This window comes from Emys orbicularis, chromosome 14 (genome assembly GCF_028017835.1).
Source record: "Emys orbicularis isolate rEmyOrb1 chromosome 14, rEmyOrb1.hap1, whole genome shotgun sequence".
NCBI classification, from domain to species: Eukaryota; Metazoa; Chordata; order Testudines; family Emydidae; genus Emys; species Emys orbicularis.
In genome coordinates, this window is record NC_088696.1 from 36,317,899 (window position 1) to 36,337,337 (window position 19,439).

The window sequence follows — 19,439 nt, forward strand, 5'->3', positions numbered from 1 at the left end:
ATTTTCATGTCGCTGACCGTTTTGTTGGGCTGTATATGCCTGCAATGCAATAACCTCTGCTCAAAGCTACAATTAAGTCCAAAGGTTAATTTAAATAGTATCTAAATCTTTAACCACCAAATAACCCAAACAGATAAAAACAATAGAGACTCAAGACTCTTTTTAATAAAAAAATGACACCAGTTAGTACACTGTTAAATTAAATGAACAAAATATGTTGTTTCAACATATTCTGCAAGTCTAAAATGGCAGAAGCTCTCTGTATAAAATCTAACTACCACTTTTTTCAGCCTCATGGTATGTGCAAATTCATGCTGCTCAGTTAAGGGAATAGCTTCACAACTGGTGTTACAATCTGTGGCCACAGCACTGCATCACAATGCAGCAAATGCATTTTCCACATTAACTAAACATGACAGCTGAAACGATTATTAACCATGCAAGATGTCGGAAGTCATCAAAAATTCACATCAGAGTAATTGCAGTGGCTTGGGGGAAAAAAAACACTAGAATCTTTCCCCTTGCCTGGATATTGTCCCTCCCCCTTCTTAAATCTTACATGGTACAGTCCATTAACAATAAAATATCCTTCTGTAACCTATAAACTGCTACTCCCATCAGTTACTGGTTTCAGACTGATGCTTTCCTTAGAATTTTAAATAAAGCACCACTGAAAAATTATATAGATGCTTTATGGGCAGTGGTGTACAGCTGCTTTCTCATTGTCTTGCTGGACTCTTCACTGTCTCAGCCATTTCAGGACTTGCAGGGTTTTTTTTTTTTTTTTTTTTTAAGATGAAAAAACTTGAGCATTAATACAGAAAGAGACAGCTGTATAAGCCCAAATTTTAGGCATTTGAAGTCTTGCAGCCACAGCCAGTGTTAACAGGTTTGTAACTCCTCGGTTCTGTGATCTACAGGTAGGATTGTCTATATTTAAAATATATATAAAAATTAAGGTAAAAGCTTACTGTTAAATAGGCTGACCGTTGTTTTTTAAGGTTTCGTATCATAATTTTTCTTGTGGATATTGCCATAGTTTGTTTAAATGTTGTAGGTGAGGAATTGTGAACAGGTGGATCATTTCAGAGGAATAGCCTTCTAATCAAAGAGAAACCTTAAGATTTATGCCTTTCTCGTCTTATAGTATCCTCTAGAACAGCTCTAGGGTGGGGCAATGTGGTGTCGGCTTTTGGATCTTGATTGTCGCCTGTTTAAAGATTCTCTTTGACATTGTAGCTTTTGTTTGAATTTAATCAGAAACATAGTAGTATAACTTCTTGCGTGTGTTTTATTCCTGTTTTTCTCACCTACAATATGAAACATCTGCCAAAGTATTTAAAAAAAGATGAGACACTGTTTATAATATGGCTTTCTAAGTTATCACTGTGGTAGAAAAATACATATATACACATCAGTTATGGAAAACTTGCTAAGTCGCCTCTGTTTCTACAAATGCACTAGTGATTTATTTAGAAGACACATTAAACCTTATTTTGGGGAAGGGTTTCAAATCTGGCATAGAAATTACAATAATGTAAAGAGGCTCGAATGCAAAATATTTCCCATTTTCAGTAGCCAAGTAATAGACTTGGCAATATTGTCTTTTTGCTAGTTATTTAACTAAGAACATAAAGAAACTAACATAGATTCTCTCAATTTTAGATTCACCCCTCCCCTTCAGGTAATAGGGTGTGTGAGAACAGGGCTAAACTTCCAAAATCATTGGAATATAAACCACTCAGGGAACAAAAATTTATATATTATATGTGTATACATATCTTAGGGGCCTGGATTAGTTGGGTGAGTATCAGCTGATTGTTACTCTAGAATCCACAGACTCTCAAACTGCATGCTAATTAGCAACTCTGTCTGTCTGCCTGTCTTTGGAATGGGAAACGAAAGTATAGCTTTTCCTTGCTTAGGCTGTATTCATCCTTCACAGTGAAAAGTGGATTAATCAAATGTGCCATGTTGGGACCATAACTGTGCTTATGAAGTAAAGGCAATAGAGAATTATTAGCCCACTTCGCAGATTCATCTCCGAGTATCAAGGTGTATAACATGACATGTCCTGCACCCTTTCTATTGTTAAGTGTGAAATGTGTGAACCTTTCTGCAAAGAGAAATGTTGAAGGACTGACCTTGCTTGACCAAAAAGTTCTATGGCTAAGCAAGATGACCTGTTTTAAGGAAGTCTCACCCCAGAAACAGTAGAGCAAGAAATTGACTCCTTAGATAAAAGACAATGAAATGTGTGGTTTGCATGTGTGAAAAGATGGAGGAAGCCATCACCACTGACCCTGTGTGGGAGATGGTTCAATTATCCTTGCAGTTGGTACAGTGTTGCAAATTATTTTCCTTTGTCTGAAGTGGGTGGGAGCCAGAGTTCAACTGAGCTTTGTAAATTAATGTATGGAAAATATCGAAGGCACCGTTTTTAACAATTAGCACTAGCTCTGTTATAATAGAACTCTGTCTGAAATCTAGTGGCATCAGCCGGAGTTGGCATATTGTTTGCATTAAAGTCCTAAAGCTCATGTGCCTTGTTAATGTAACACACAAATAATGCTTGTACATCAGGGGAGTTCCTTAGCAAGGGTGGAGTACAATCAGGAGAAAAATGGAAGCCTTTTGTCTACAGTGTGTACTTACCAGATTGGTGTAATGGTCTAAGTATAAAAAGTTTAAATCACAGGCGTATACCATACATAGGTAAAGTAGATTTGAAAATAAATAACATTTTCATTAAAATGTATCCTTGATTGCAGTAGGAAATGATTAAAGATATGCTTTTATCACCATGCATTGTAATATATAACCATTCAAATAATAATTGTATAATTATAACAGGCATATTCTTACTGACTTCTGTATTTTTTTATTGTAATCATCAGCACTTTAATCATTCATAAATAATTTAAATGATTAGCTTATGGAATGTATCGGTAACGTGGTATGAAAACATCATTTTTAAAGGCTATGAGATGTTTAAATTTAGTATTTAAAGATATTGTGGTATATTTTAATTTCCTTCCTCAAAATAGCTTTGTCTCCACTATGGAGAAAGGATTTCTGTATTTTCCAAGGGAAATGCTGCCATGTTGGAATTACTTAGAGTGTTAACCAAGTATCTCTGATTATTTAAAATATTTTGGAATAATGGACGAACTGGCCCCGGTTTATTTTGTGACTTGTTTGGATGATTTTGCTAATGTTTCCTAAATGCTTATTTAAGAGTGCATAACTTCAGAACTGTTGATTGTTTCAAAACACAGTTTTGTATAAATTGTGCTATAGAACGCCTGTAGTTCTTGAAACTGAAATAAATATAACCTCGCCTCTTTTTTTTTGTAGCTTTATCCAGCTTATCGATGTACGAGCAAAATAAAGTGGATTTTACTTTTGTAAGGTTTTCTTTTGCATGTGGGGTTGTTTTGTTTCAAATTACTGTAAAAATGTTGCAGTAAATAGCATTGTGAAAGTGCTGCAATAACTAAACCCGTCTGTGCTCTGATTCTGTATTGGCATCCTGCTTTAACTTGGTTATCATATTTACAATGCTGGCAGTATTTCAAGGGCTCTCTGAACCAGGCGTTGTCCCTCTGTCAATGGGCGTTGCTGCGCGCAAGCAATGGGCGCTTAAAATATGGATAGATGGTGGAAGGCTCTCACTTCTACCTTTTTATTCAAGAAGAAAGGTTACTAGTACTCACAAGGATTGTGCAGGAAACAGGTACATGTGGATTGCTGTAACACGTTGAGAGCATGGTGTTTAGAATCCTTGCATATGATTTGGTTTGAGAATGGGAAGTGTGTCAAACTCAAAGCATTAAGCTAGCTAGATAAAGGGGCAAGAGGGGGAGAGAATACAGATCTTTCCATTAGATTTTACATAAAATATTTAGTTGAATTTTAAGATGTAACTTTTTTTTATATCCCTAAAACTGTGGAAGAATATGTATGCAAATACCGATCAGTAATGTGATCAGTTTCTAAAAAGCTGCAGACATACATGTATTGCACAGAAGCGGTAGGGTTCGTATGCTAAAATAAAACAGGCAGCTCATCATAGAAGAATACAGCCTCTACAGCAGAGGTAGCGAGTGGCAGGGGCTAAGAACGAAAGAAGGATTACATTAAAATGTGGGAAATGGCGTGGAGGGGATTGGTTAAGTGTTAATTACCGGACTGTTTGTCTAATACACCGTTTCTCTTGACAGTGTTCCAGGAGAGACATGTAATAATCTAAGAGTGGTCAATCTTTTATTAATCAAATTGGCAGGTTAGCACTCGGATTCGAACTATATTTTCGGAAGAAACTAGTTTTCTATCTGCAGTTCCAGTGAGTTCTTGTGTCTGGCGACCCTTTAATGATAATGCTGAGTAAGACCGTCACAGATATTGTTAATAGACCGAGTGCTTATCTCCTCTGTGCCTTGTTTCCTGTTCCTTCTACGCCCATTTTGTCTAAGGATTCTTAATGGAACCTGGAGAGAAATCTGCCTGCATGGCGGCTGCACACTCCCTCTGTTCCCCTACATTTATAAGTCTGTCCTTTGGTGCTGACAGATTTCCAGTGACTGGTTTCTCAGTTCAAACAATCTCTCAAGGCTCCTGGCCCAGCCCATCCGTGCAGAGAATTGAGGTGTGGTCCTCTGGGGTAACTGTGAGTTGAGCTTTCCTGCCCTTTTAGATGCAAGAACATGGCCCTACCGGCAATTAAAAAGGAAAAAGTACAAATGGTGCTTGTCACTAGATTATTTGAGCATAGTTTCATGCTAGAGGAGAGAGCACACAGCTTCGTTTTCTGAAAAATTGTGTGGTAACTACGGTACTAAAATGGCAGCAGATGTAGTAATAAAATGGCGTCATCAGTAAAATTAGTTTTGGTGGCCTGATTCAGGGTGTTCCTCGGCTTGGTTTGAGGAAGAGATGCCTTCAGTGACAAGTGTTACCCTGTGGTGCTAGTTATGACTGTCACTTTTTAAGACCAGGCAAGAACACCTGAATCATTTTGATCTTCATTTAACCCCAGTATTCCATTTAAAGGAATGATATTGGAAGAAGCTGGAATAGTAGTTTACCAGAGTAGATGATCTGAAATGATCTTTGTGTTACATTACATTGCTTCCTTATTGCCGTTTATAGAAGATAGCACTTTGGATCCCAAAGCCTTTAGAGAGAAATACATGATAATTTTGTTTATTTCAAGCAAAACCGCTGGTTCCTAAGAACAGCCAAAGTGCAGTGTTTTATTTTGATTCTAGGTACTATGGTGCATACACACTTTTGTAGATTTGCAATAATGTTTCATTGTTTCTGCCATTTTTTTATCAGGATGCTAACGCGGGTGCATTTATAAGACTGGAGAGATACAATAGCTCCTATTGATGGTTCTGAACAAAATCCCAGAGCAGACTCATTCTCTGCATTTAAAAATCTTGTTGAAAACAGAATAAAAGACATTCACTAGTAGATTAGAAAATGGGAGAATTATCTAGGATTGCAGTTTGATAAGATTAGTCACCACCTCAACTTCTGGTGTATATGGTTCATTCACTTCTGTGTAGAGCGGATGCCATTGCTCATGGTGAAACACCTTGTGCCAAATTGCTTTGGGTGAATCAGTCTCTTATGCTGAACCAATCTATCGGGGTGGGTCTATCCCCCATTTCAAATAATTGTATTGTGAGCAATGCTATAAATACAATGTTGCCCTTTAACCAAAATGTCAAATTTTAATTGTTTGCTTTCACGAATACTAATGGGAGCTGTGGATGCAATTATTATTATTTTTGTTTTCGGGTATATTGTACCAGTGTTGTTAGCAAGCTGAGCTAGCACATTTGGGATGAACAGTGTAATAGTTGGCCATTCTATCTTAAACAATGTACAAGAGATCAATCACCTGGGTTCTCTTGTTTAGCTTTTGACTTTTCCATCTGGAAAGGTGGCTGCCTTCTTTCTCTGCCCTTTTCTCCCTTCTCAGATATGGTGCGTCTATTCTTTGCCATGATATCTAAATAGATCAGGGTTCTTAGTAACGTTACATCTTGTTCATTATTTATACAGTGAACAGAGTCTGTCGGGTGCTTTATAGCACAAATAAGACTTAGTCCCCAATGCCAAAGTGCTTATGGTTTAATTGTAGACCTGACACAGAAAGTGAGAGTATGAGGATATCTAACAGTGGAGAGGGGAGGAATAGGATAAGGGAGGATAATGCTTATAATACTTGTGTGTATCATGTCAGTGACTATCGTAAAAGCTGATGCATACAGAGGGATTCTGCAGCATTTCCTACAATCTATCATTTAAAGAGGCACAGTCTCAGGCAATTTGCCCCACATGTAGGTTTTATAAAAATAACATCATACGAAATCTAACACCAAAAGAAATGTTTGTGACTTAAAAAAAAAAATTCCTATAGAAACAGTCTTTTAACTACACATTCCCCTATGCTGTCTGAATTTCAACCACGGCAACGTTGGGAAGGTGTCTTAGAACCCGAAAGCAAAATTGGCTGGTACACAAAAGTGAAACTGGCTATTCAGATTTCATTGTCATGAAGTGGGGGGAAAAACCGCAGAAATATTTTAAAAAATTGATTTTAAAAATTTCCGTTTGAGTGTGTTACAAGTAATACAGGTAAGGGTATGTTTTTGTTAACAATATGATTTTTTTTAACCTGATAGAATCCCTTTTAAGATTAAAAATATGTCCAATTTTCTAATTAGGTTTGGGATTATTAAACCTCACAAACTCCTGTGATGTCGGTAAAACAAGACTACAAAACCACGTGAATTGAAACATTTCTGTGGATTTCCATGTGCTGTTTGGAAATGAAGCAAATTGTAACTATCATTTAATGTAATAGAGTAGGAGGTTGCAATAGAGCAAAAGAGGACACCAAACAAAATGATATTGAATTAGAAGAAACCAAAATCAAGCTGAGACTTATTTTCCTATGCCAATAGTGATGATCTCCGCTCAGAAACAATCCGCATGAACAACGCTGCATAGCAGGAATATAGTTATATTTTGTGACTCCAGTGTAAGTGACTGACACTATGTACCAGCAGGGAATAAATGGCAAATGCTATTTATATTCACCGTATACACCTTTCACTCTCCTAGATGGCTGTGTGCAGCCAATACATTTTGGAGAACTAACATTTGTCGCATATGGCACAGTGGAGCTATTTAATGTCAGCAGAGAATATTAAGTGTGTATCTGTGCTGAAAGATCGTCTGGTGGCTAAAGCACAGGACTGGGCGTTAGGAGCTATGCGTTCTAATCCTGGCTCTGCCAATACACCCGTATCTCCTTCACAAAGGTAATGCAAAGATTAACGATGGTCTGTCACTTTGAGATCCTTCTGGAGAGAGAAGGTGGTAGAAGAGTGTGAAATATAGTTAGTCTGTTAGCTAACAGACAATTGACATTATTCAACCCAGTGAGTTCAGTTGTCGTGTGCCTTGCGGCCGTTGTAAACCTTCTTGTGCTGCCCTCTTAGTCACTCAACCCTGTCTACTTAGTCCACATGTCAAATAGACATACGTTTCTTTTCCCATCCTGCTTCCTTTGAAAGTTACCAAGAATGAGAAGCATGATTGAATTGGTCCATCCTCCCTGAAAATGTGGTCATTGCCTGCCTCTTCTAAATCCAGTGTACTGTAGTTCGCCATTGTCATATCTGTGTGAAACAGTTAGTCCAAGTGTAATCCCTTTTTCCTTGGTCTTTCATTTCTTTATAGTCTTTGAGTGACTATTTGTTCAGTGACCCTGTCGCTAGCAGTGAACACGCCTGCATGTGTGTACAATGCCTAGAGCCGTCCTATGTGCAAAGTTGTGAGTTGTGGAGCTTTACTCTGACTCTCAGGATGATGGAACTTGAGAGCGTTTGCAGCAATCCTGCCTCACTGTATCAATCCCCATATGGTGATCTCCTAGCCTATCTTATGCCCGCTGTAGACTTTGTGTGCCAAATTTTCAAAAACTAGTCTCTGGTGTTGCAGGTGCAACTGCAGGAACAGTGATAGGCTGCAGATGTCTGGTCTACCTGATTTGTGGGCGCACATGTTGCGTGTGTTTAAAAAGCCAGTAGACGCATTGTGTCATTTGTACCTGTAATTGATAGAGGGCACAAAGTTAGTAATCATTATTAGCAGAATAGACCATAAAGGGAGCCTTTTCTTGTAGCTCCTCCACTCCTATCAAGATGATGCCAATTCATATCTCTTATCCTTACCTTAGAGGCATTATGTCTGTCAGGGGAGAACATTTCACATCTCCATTTGCCAGATCCAAATGGTTTCATCAAGAGCCAAAGATCATGCACCATCTGCCCCACGAATCTGCGAACTTCAAGAGAAACTGTTCTTTCAGCAGTTTCGAGAGCTTTCCCTGCTGTAGCTAAAAGCAGTACTGACATTACTGCAACAGAACCCAGCATAGCTGCATCCGAAAACTCTGTTTCTAGCACAGATCAGATTGTCTAAAGTGGTTAAAACAGTCCTAGCAAAGATGTCTCACTGCAGGCACTAATCTGCAGCATGGAGCAATTTGCTTGTAAATATTTGCCCTAGGCTCACTGTGTAACACAGAGATTAAAGGCTGCATTTGAAATTGAGCACTACATCAATGATACCCTGACAGAAGGGCGGAGAGGTCCTGCTCCACCTGATGCCACCTTTTAAAGCAAAAGTTGCAACCTGCGGCTTCAAAACAGCATGCAGCATCCTTGAACAGCCTTCCTGGCAAATGACAGATACCCCTTTTTTAGTTTTGCAACATATGATGCCCCCTGCTGAGTTTGAACAGTTAGTTCTATGCATAACTACCCAGCCAGAAATTGTGCCGCTATACTAAAAATATGTTACTGTGGCTGTATGTCAGCTCTCTGTACAGCATTTTGTTGCTGTAGGAGTAATTTCTGTGGTCCTCTTCGTCTGTAGTGAATTAACACATATTAAAATAATATATTAAAAAAGCCTTGCTTGAAGCAGTGTGTTGCGTAATTTTGCTTTGCTTTAAAAAAAGGCAAGTAAAGTATCTTTAGGACCATCCCTGTGACCAGAATGATTGAGTTGTGTTTGGGCCTGAGTTGGTACATTTTCATGACTTAATATGTTGGAAATACTAACCACTGCAAAACGTATGTTACTCTCTGACCTTCAATTTAAAATGAATTCAATACGACCCACCATCCCATGGTGCTCTTAGGCATGGTGGCAGTGGGGAACTGGTTGCCAACCTCTAAGCATGCAGCCAAAAGAGCAATAAATCTCCCTTGAGCAAACTATTTGAATGTATCAGTGCAGCGTTCTGTGTAACGATTATTGACACTTCCATTTTACCCCCTTAAACTTCAACATGTTTACTCCCTCTGATGCCGAGTTGCTGATTCCTGACCATGGGGAAATATGAATATTTCCAGTGTGCTCTGCTGCCTTTTTTCAGCTCAATCAATCATGGAAATCTCTTCCCATTTCAGAAATTCCTGTAGGATTTCCTAGCATAAACATAATGACAGGGAACTAATGCTTATTTGCAGTTTGACAAGCTCAGCTGCCTTTCTCAAACTCTGCCAACTTTCCATTCTGCTAAGCCCTGAAGTGCTAACTTTATCCGTCACCTCTCATGGAGTGTTAGCTTTTATCTTGTCTAATTTCAGGGTAGAAGAGGTAGCTCTCATTGCGGTTCTCCATTGAGAACATCTGTTCTTCTTCGAGTGCTTGTTCACGTCCGTTCCACATTAGTTGTTCACGTCCATTCCACATTAGGTGTACGCGCGCCGCGTGCACGAACGTCGGAAACTTTTTCCCTCAGCGGCTCCCGTCGGGCCCGCAGGGTCTCCCTTCCCGCCAGAGCGGCGCCCCGCCCTAGCGTATATATATCCCTGCCGGCCCGACCCTCCCTCAGTTCCTTCTTGCCGGTGACTCTGACAGAGGGGAAGGAGGGTGGGAAGTGTAATGGACGTGAACAACACATCTCGAAGAACAACAGTTACAGACGGTAAGTAATCGTCTTTTCTGCCATTGAGCCAAGGACATGTTCCCTCCACAAAGACCAACTCATTTGCAAGGTGTGTGTTTATTGAACAATTTATACACAAGACATTGCTCTATACAGTGCGGCTACCCCTGTTCTACCTTCCTTCTTCACTTATCCATGCATTCTAACTTAGGACTTGACCAGCCACTCCTTGCTTGCACACAACTTCCATTGGACTTCTAGTGCCCACTAACGCTAATTTCAGACTTAAGTGGGAGCTTGTTGTGAGTAAGGACTTCTGGATTGGGTCCTTGGCAGTGGTATCTACTTTTGCCCCATCTAAAATTCCCTAAGAGGAAAATCAGTTGTATAAAGCTTGCTGGGTCTTTCAGTCTCAGGCAGCAGATCCTAGGATAGCTGCCATGATACTTTAGAAGAAACCGTATACCTCGTATGCATGCCAAAATCTGTACCTGCGTCCAAAATCTATGCACAAGCTGAATCTACAGTAGAACCTCAGAGTTATGAATACCAGAGTTACAAACTGACCGGTCTAACACACTCCTCATTTGGAACTGGAAGTATGCAATCCAGCAGAAGTAGAGACGACAAAAAGAAAAAGCAAATATTGTACAGTACTGTGTTAAATGTAAACCACTAAAAAAGGGAAAGTTTAAAAAAAAGATTTGACGAGGTAAGGAAACGTTCTGTGCTTGTTTCATTTAAATTAAGATAGTGAAAAGCAGCATTTTTCTTCCGCATATTAAAGTTTCAAAGCTGTATTAAGTCAATGTTCAGTTGTAAACTTTTGAAAGAAAAACTAAAATGTTTTGTTTAGAGTTACAAAGATTTCGGAGTTACGACCTGCATTCCCGAGATGTTTGTAACTCTCTGAGTGTCTACTGTATTTGTTTTGCTGTTATATCAGCCACAACGCAAAAAACCTCAAAAGATCTGCAAAAACTCCCAAAGGATGTGTGATCTCAGAAATGTGAAAGGAGCCTGAGCAAAGCCAAGTACACATGTGCTACTCTGGAAAGTCCTCATCTTCCGCAGAGGCACGGAATTACTTATGGGGCATGGCCACACCATATCATGTTACTTCGAGCCCAGCTGTCATAAAAACAGCAAAGGTGTAACCAATAATGATAGACAATCTGTTATATACAGTAGGGCCTCTTATTGTTTCAGTAACCTCCAGGCAGTTTTGCTGTATATTGCATGTTTCCAGACTGAGCTATCCTTGAAAGTAAAGCATGTCAAGGCATACCAATGCTAGGAGTATATTCAAATAGTTATCCGACTCTTTCTTAACTAAAGTATCAGAGGAGGAGCCGTGTTAGTCTGGATCTGTAAAAAGCAACAGAGAGTCCTGTGGCACCTTTAAGACTAACAGATGTATTGGAGCATAATCGTTCGTGGGTGAATACCCACTTTGTCAGACGCATGCTAAAGTAAACCTCAAGATGCTTCATCTGGAGCTTCCATCGCCAATGTATAGAGGCCACCACTGAAGAGTGGCTCTGTTGCCCACTATATAACTTTCTCTCCCACTTTTTACCCGAAGAAATTTCAATGTACTCAAAATCCAGTTATTTTAAGAATCTATAACTGGCCAAAAGCTACTGGTTTAACCCAGTTGGGAGGGAAAAAAAGGTCTCAAACTGTTCAGTTTATTTTCTCCTTTCTTCCCATGCCAGTGAAAAAGGAAACTTTGCCATCCCATAAAAGGCCCCAGTTCACTGAGTTGGCAACATTTGCTTCCTCGGAGGGCTGGAATACTGAGAGCAAGTATTAAAAGTATGGCCTGTTTGGTGGAAGTAATTAAGATCGTTCCATCAGCTAGGTGAGAATCTACTAACCTTATTTATTGCAGTAAATGAAAGAGACTTTCAGTCCTTTATCCAAAGGAGACCACCGAGACACACATTCCCTTTCTCAGCAATAATTAATTTTTTACGGAAACACTTTCTTTCTGGGATTCAAACGTGAGCAGGAAGGTGCTGACTCCAGTCATTTCAGCCTTCTTGTCAGACAATGAAGGCAATAAAACTAACAGACATCAAATGATTTCAACCTTTGAGAGAGTAATCAAATGGCACAGATGGTCAAGCTTTATGCCTTCTTGGAGTTCTAGGTGTAGCTGTAAAAATAACCTCTTACGCCGCCTCCTTAGAAGATAATGCCTTACAAACCAACGTTTGGGGTTTTTTGTTTGGTTTTGTTTTTTGTAAATGCTAGAAAAACCTTATTTTACTGTCAGTTATTATGGTAGAAGAGCTTACTTTACCTAGGAAAGTGGTCAACGTGCCTTAGAATAGATCATGTCGTCTCTACCCTGAAGTCTTATCCACCTCTCACGTTTAATTTTACATGTTAACTTTTAGCACAGGCTTAGAGATTCTTTTTGATCAGAGACTGTAGCTACATTACTCTGTAAAGTGGACAAAAGTGAGGCTGGATTATTATAGGTAGGGCTGAGAGAACTGCATACTATTAAGGTAGTCCAGCACTTCCCATTATAAGACCCTGTTTTCAGAAACGTATAAACATGCCAAACTTTAATAATTTGGGCTGAATTTTTCCATGCCATATGTCTGCCTTAGGCTCATTGTTTTTTTTTGAAAATGTCAGCCAAAATGGTCCAGACATTTCTGAGAACGAGAGTAGAGAAAATACATTGGTTTGCCCACATTAAAAAATGTCTGGCAACCTTTTCTTTGAATAGATCTAGTGCCCTCAACTCAGGGACCTGAAATTTGGCAGGGTGGTGGCCTTGGTGTCATGGATGTGCCTTCTGCCATCTCCATGAAAATTTGCCCAGAGCTGGCCAAGTTATGAGCCTTAGAAAAATTGCAGTTCGTACATGCTCAGTAGAGACTTGTTAGAGCTTCACAGCTAAATTCCCTGAAGAATTCATCCATCCTGCACTGGGTATTCTGCAGCCTGGTGCTGCAGGGGACTGAGCAGAGCTTTCCCTGCAAATGCAGCTCTGGGCTGCTGAGGGCTGGGCATTAGAACTGAGATCAGGGAGACTGTATTTCTTGTGCTGTCATGATCCCCATGCTCACACCCAGGCAGTGAGGAGAAGGAGGAAGCTACCTGATACAGATGCAGAAGGGACAAAAGCTGGACCCGGGGAGGGGCTGGTATTGGAGGGTGGGGGGAGACTAGGACTGGCTGGGGAAAAGGCTGAGATTGGAATGACAAATATGAGTATTGGAGACTGGGACTGGTAGGTGAGGGGAATGGGGAAATGGTATGAGGAGCTGGGGTGGGGAAGAGAGAGAGGAAGGGGATAGGACAGAAAGGGTCTGTACCCACTAAAGGGCACCCTTCTCCAGAGTCTGGAATGGAACCCAAGATTCCAGTGTCTTACTATTTCCTCTGCTGTCCGCAAATACCTGTGAAACCTCTATTGGCAGAGCATGTCATCCCCCTTAATTGCTGGCTCTCATAGAAGATAACCTACTGCTGGTATCAGTTATGCTATTAGCTCAAGTGGCAGAGACCTCTGCAGTAGATCTAAAGGTTCCAACCCTGCTGACGACCCATGTGGGTGTCAAATTTGCCACATTATGGAATTTCTGTTCTCCATTTTGCTTGTTTTAAAATTGTACGAAACTGTTCACACACAAACTATGTTAAAAGAATATTATTAAGGTTGCAAAGTCAAGCACTCAAAAACAATCTTAATTCATCCCCTTTGTGTGTATGCACTGTGATATAATCTTGAATTACATGATCACATGGTATTTTTTCCAGAGGACCGCTGTCTGATTCAGCCCACAGGATGGACATGCCCTGGAGGATGAATCAAGGTTGTGTAGTGAAGGCGTCCGTTGTCCTTAGGGTCTCTGCTTCTTTTTGTTGCAGAAGTTGGAAGGTGTGTAGTGAATGAGGCAGAGGATTGCAGGAAGTCAAAGCATGGTCTCATAGTTAAGGCAGCTGAATGCTGCCCATGAGAACTGGATTCTATCCCTGCCTCTGCCACAACATTCCTGTGTGATGCTAGTCAAGTCACTTAAACCTAACTTTTCACAGGTTGTCACTAGTGTGTTCCTCTTTTTCTATGGTGCTGACTTGATACGCTGGGGTCTGATTTGCAGAAGGCTGAGCACTCACAGCTGTGACTGACATCAATGGGAGCTGTGCTTTGCACATATAAAGTGTTATGTAATGCTATGTAATCTGAATTATCCTAGGTGTCTCAAATTGGCACACAAAATTAATGAAAACTTGATCTTAAAATCTGTGTGCCTCAGTTCCCCAGCTGTAAAATTGGTATAATGCCACCCCTTCATCTCACAGGAGTGTTGTGAAAATAAATGAATTCATATTTATGGAGTGCATCTCTCTCCCCCAGCCCCACTCGCGTCCCAATCCTACCACCCTCCCTGGTTCGAGAGAGGATTTTCCTCAAAGCAGATATATGCAAATATTAATCTGTGCTTAAAACAAAAAATCTTATGCCACTAGGTGGCAATGTAATCAACATGTAAGGAATAAGTAGTAGTAGTAGCTGGTCATCCTTTACATTTTTAATGTATGCCAGTTCTGGTTACAGACCCATATGTAACAAGTGCCAGAACTTATTTTTGTTAAAACAAAGCATGAATTAAGTGGCTGGGATTAATTCCAACAGCAGCTGCTGGAAGCTCCCCCTTCAGAAGTTGAATGATTAGCTTCCGTTTAACTTAAAAAGTGGTTGTCATGTTCCAGACCTAAAGATTAACATGAGGTACAACTTCATTTTAAAACCAATCTGTTTTCTTAAGATAGACACTGCGAGGTTTATTCCAGGTTTTTAAATCAATAGAACCATATATTCCAAGGGCAGAAAGGATCATTATGGCCATCTAGTCTGCATAACGCAGGCCATAGAATTTCACCCAATAAACTCTTCATCAGGCCCACAACCTCTGGTTGAGCTAGAGCATATCTTTTAGAAGACTTCCAGTCTTGGTTTTAAAACTTCATGGCAGAGAATCCACTGCATCCTCAGGTAAACTGTTCCATTGGTTAATTACCCTCACTGTTAAAAAATTGCACCTTATTTCTTAGCCAGGTGCATGAGCAGTCATCACATCTCTCACCTCACCTCCCTTGGGGACAATATTCTGGGCTCTGCTCCTATCACAGTAACCGCTTTCCCCCGTGAAATCCCTTCTGCGCTGATGGCTATTCTCAGGGGAGTCACAGACTCTAGTACAGGCCCTGGACATCTGAGTTCACGGAACTCACAGTGAAAGGAGGAGAGTTGAGCTTCACTCAGTGAGGTGAGAAGTGCATAATTCTTCTCCATGACATCATGATACAGCTCCGTCTGCCACTCGTCATAGGAGAAATAGACAGCAACCTCATCAAGAGTCACAGGGACCTGGGATCTCCAGGGTTACACTCAGCACCTTCAGCTTCCATCCCATCCAGACACCTGCAGCTCTGGGTCTCGGAGGAAGGGTTTTCTCTGTGAAAAATGAACAGCAATGACGTATGGTCCAGGAGGCATGTGACATTCTCTGTAACCTCAGCGTCCTCCTGGCAGGAGAGGAAACTTGTCCTCTGCTTGGTATGCTGGACAAAGAGCCTTGATATCCTAGAGGCCCTGCTTGTTAGAAACGAGCATTATTGCTCAGAAGACACTTAAATTTGAGAGAAGTGCTCAAGGAATGACTCCCTGAAGATACCAGCAAACCTTCTTGATTAGTGATATTGGAAGGGGGGGGGGGGTTAGCAGAGGAGCCAATCAAAGATTCAGTCCTGCCCCAGTCAGTAGGTGACTAGGGCAGTCACTGACAGCTGTAGTGATAGTCCCCAACCCTACCGTTCAAAGGCAGCACACAAGGATCATCTGTCTTGATTTATCTTTAGAATTTTAAATTCATCTTTCCTGGGTGCTCAATTTTATTTTTAAAAAAATCATTCAATAAAGGCAAAACATACGTCACCTGCATGGGCTGTCTGTGTAATGTTGCCGTCAAGTGGCTGGGGCACAGAGAACAGGGACCCTGTTATTGTTATCAGCTAACGAGTTGTCTAGTTGCTAAACTGGTTCAGGCCTGGATTTTGGGGGGAACTGAAAAACAAGGCTTCACGTTCTGGTTACCTGTGTATGTATGACTTATATAGCAATTGTCTGACTGTAATACATACACTTGTGCACACACGTGTGCACACATGCACAAAGCTCTGGATCTGTAGTGCCAGTGTGTGACTAATCACCCAGAGTCGGTGCCATGTTTGTATTAAAAAAAATGCCCCCCCCCTCCCCCCAAATTAAAAATGTAACACTCGAGATTGTATAAAACTGTCCTCCACTCTGTCACATTGCACAGCTTCACTTGTGTAGGACCTATGGCAGATACCCTCCGTTAAGGGCTCAAACCTGTCTGAAACTGAGTGCTGTCCTATCCCATGGAAGTCCGTGAGAGTTGAGGAAGTTCAGCACTCCTCAGGACCCCTTCAGCACTAATTTGGGAACGAGGAGTGGTACTGATTGTCTGTAAGATCTGCGGGGCAGGGACCATCTGTTTGTTGTGTGTGTGCAGTGCATAACACAATTGGACTCCGATTCCTGATTGGGACCACTAGGTGCTGCCACTACCACATATTCTTATGATTAGTGTATATAACATCAAAGGTACAACATGCTGAGCTCCTACTCTTAATCTGAGAGCTTTCTTCAATTAACACACAGAGTTTTAAGTTATTTTATTAGTCATTGTAATTGATATTTTTAGGGGAAATGAAAGTTGGTGGGTAGTTTTTTTTTTATTTTTAAGGCTTACTAATGAGTTGACTCCAAGTCCAGGGATAGCAAACCTGGATGATTTGGTAATTTGAGATGCATCGCAGCAAAATTACAAAATAAAGAGATGTGAATTCTGCTCTAATAATTCTGCATCTTGGTTGGTCTTAGTGCTTGCTTCTGAAGGTAATGAATGAGATCCACTGCAAATCTTTGAAATACAACATGTTCTTGCTGATGAAGAGTAACACAAAAATAACATGCAGGTGCAGGCAAGGTATTAACTGCAATGGCTTGCATGTTTTGCTAACCTAGACCAGCCATGTGTGAGTAAAAAATAATCTAAATAGATTTTTAAAAAATCCCCTTTTTATGATGTGCTGAGGGGAGGAAGGAAAAGATTGTTTGCAAACTTTTTCATAGTGTTTTTCAACTGTTAGTCATTTTACCTGTTTGCAACTAATTTCCTTAAGCTCTTGTTCATGCTTTCCAGTTGGCCTCTAAAACTCTGCCCTTGCCTGAAGCTGTGAAGTCCAAACCTTCTTTACTTACTAAGGTCCAACAATCTTATCTCAGCTTATCACTCTAACAAGCTTTCACCCGGGTTCCCTCAAATGGAGAGCGAGAGGAAGCAGTTGCTGGGACACAGAGATAAAAGAGAATAGAAGCAGGACACTTCACTAGGATTTAATGCATATTAAAACAGGGGATTAATGTATTTTCATTTTCACATTGAGCTTTATGGGCATCTTACTGTACCTTGAGTGAAATAAAATGACCTTTAAACTCCTCAGGGGTGGATTGGGGAGAAAGCTGCTAGCACTTCTTAAAGTTGAAAGAGCTGAGTAGTGCAGTATGCATCTGATGTAAGGCTGATTTTAACTGAAACTATATTTCTCCTTTCCATAGGGATTCCTGAAGAATGAAAAAGATAATGCTTTGCTGTCAGCCATTGAAGAGTCCAGGAAAAGAGTAAGTTGGAAAGTAGTATTAAAAAAAAAAAAAATCCTGAAGGACAGTTCTACAAATTAAATGCTGTATTTGATAAACAGACAAAATTTAAAAGCTCTTGAATCTTTCACAGTGTATGGAACCATTATAAATGGCTAGTACTACTTATTCCTTGCTCTATAAATAGAGTAAAATTTGTTTTCGTGTACATAGCCTTTGAAACTGTAGTTTCAGAAAGTCCTTGCAGTATAATGAGTTTGATTCTGAGAATGCAGTAATTCTGTTAATGAGTGGGGTAGCCGTTATGGGTTTGACAATGGATCGGAGACCCACACAACACAGAGTATTGGACATTAGAACCTCTTTGTTAAAGTGGCAACATCCTCTTTGTGACACCAAGAAACACTCTGATCCTTACTTATTAAGAAATGTCTTGGGGAGGGAGCAGACCCCCCAAATGATAACTTTCCATAAAAGGACAATATGCAGTGAATTCACTGTAAGTATGTCTCAGTTTACATGTGCATATGAGTTGTGATGTTCTCTACATACAGTGAGTACTTGTGTTCAGAGTCCAGCAAGCAATAGTGCTATGAGATTTAACTATTGTGTGTATATATAACATTCAAAGCATCCTTATTAAATGGTTTGTTTTTAGTGACTAAATGTTCAGAGCTAAAATTTTTTTTATATAAAAATGATATTCGCTGAAGCTGAATGCAAAAATATTGCAGCACTGTGTTTCCATATACACACAAACACTTGTTTTAATACCTAATTGGTATTTCTGTTTAACCATAAAGGTAATGACACCGCAGTGAAAATACGGAGCCTAGCTGGATCCAGTCCTGACTATATAAGAGTATTTAATATTATACAATAAGGAAGAAACAAAAATCTCATGATCTATTTATATGCAGGAACCACAATTAAATGTTTGCTGTCAAATGCCATGGCCTTTTATGAAGTCATATATACTGATGCGTGTTTTTTCCAATTGACAGTATCCTAACATTGGGCCATAATGCGATGAAAAAAATTAGTGCAGCCAACCAGAACATTTAGTCACACACCACAGTGCAAAATTGTGGGTGTATGTGAAAGAGAGAGTTGGATGCGGGAAAGGAAGTGAGATCGGGGTAGTCAGTAGGCAGACGGCGGGCCAAATCTGGACTGCCAGACGCTTTTGAATGGACCCTGAAATCTTGTTATTTACTTATTATCATTATTGTTGTTATTTTTATATTATTTTCTCTGGACCGTGACTATACCTTGACTAAGAAATTTAGACCTTGACAAAAAAAATAATTGATTACACCTGATCTAAGATAATCTCCTCTCTATCTGGAGCTATTGGACATGTTAGGATATTTCCTGTCTCATTTGTTTGTGGCTACTTGTCACCATCACACCAATAATGAATGGGACTGCAATGAAGCAACATCTCTTCTCTAATGCTGTTGCTGAATGAATAATGAGCAAATTCTTTTCCTTCCATGAGTTTAAAAGTCATATCTGAAGGGCTCAGCGTCTCAGGAGTTTAGTCACTTTAGAGAGAAACTATCTTTGTTTCCAAGATAAGGTGGTCCCGTTTACTTCTCTGAATTTTGGAAAGGCTGAGAGAACTGGGCAACGTAGGGACTGACCCTGAAAGGTGCTGAGCATGAACTCCATGTGAGTTGTAGGTGTTTAGCACTTTCAGACCCTTAATCGTTGCTTTCCACGCCTCACCAGGGCCTA

General features: G+C 40.1%; 1 protein-coding gene across 1 annotated transcript in view; it reads left to right on the forward strand.

Annotated features, from left to right (window-relative positions):
• NUP93 (nucleoporin 93) overlaps positions 1–19,439 on the forward strand; it is a 130,947-nt gene that overhangs the window by 62,958 nt on the left and 48,550 nt on the right. Inside the window, exon 4 of the mRNA XM_065416422.1 lies at positions 17,658–17,720. Within this exon, the coding sequence (XP_065272494.1) occupies positions 17,658–17,720 (63 nt within the window). The remainder of the gene's footprint in view (positions 1–17,657; positions 17,721–19,439) is intronic.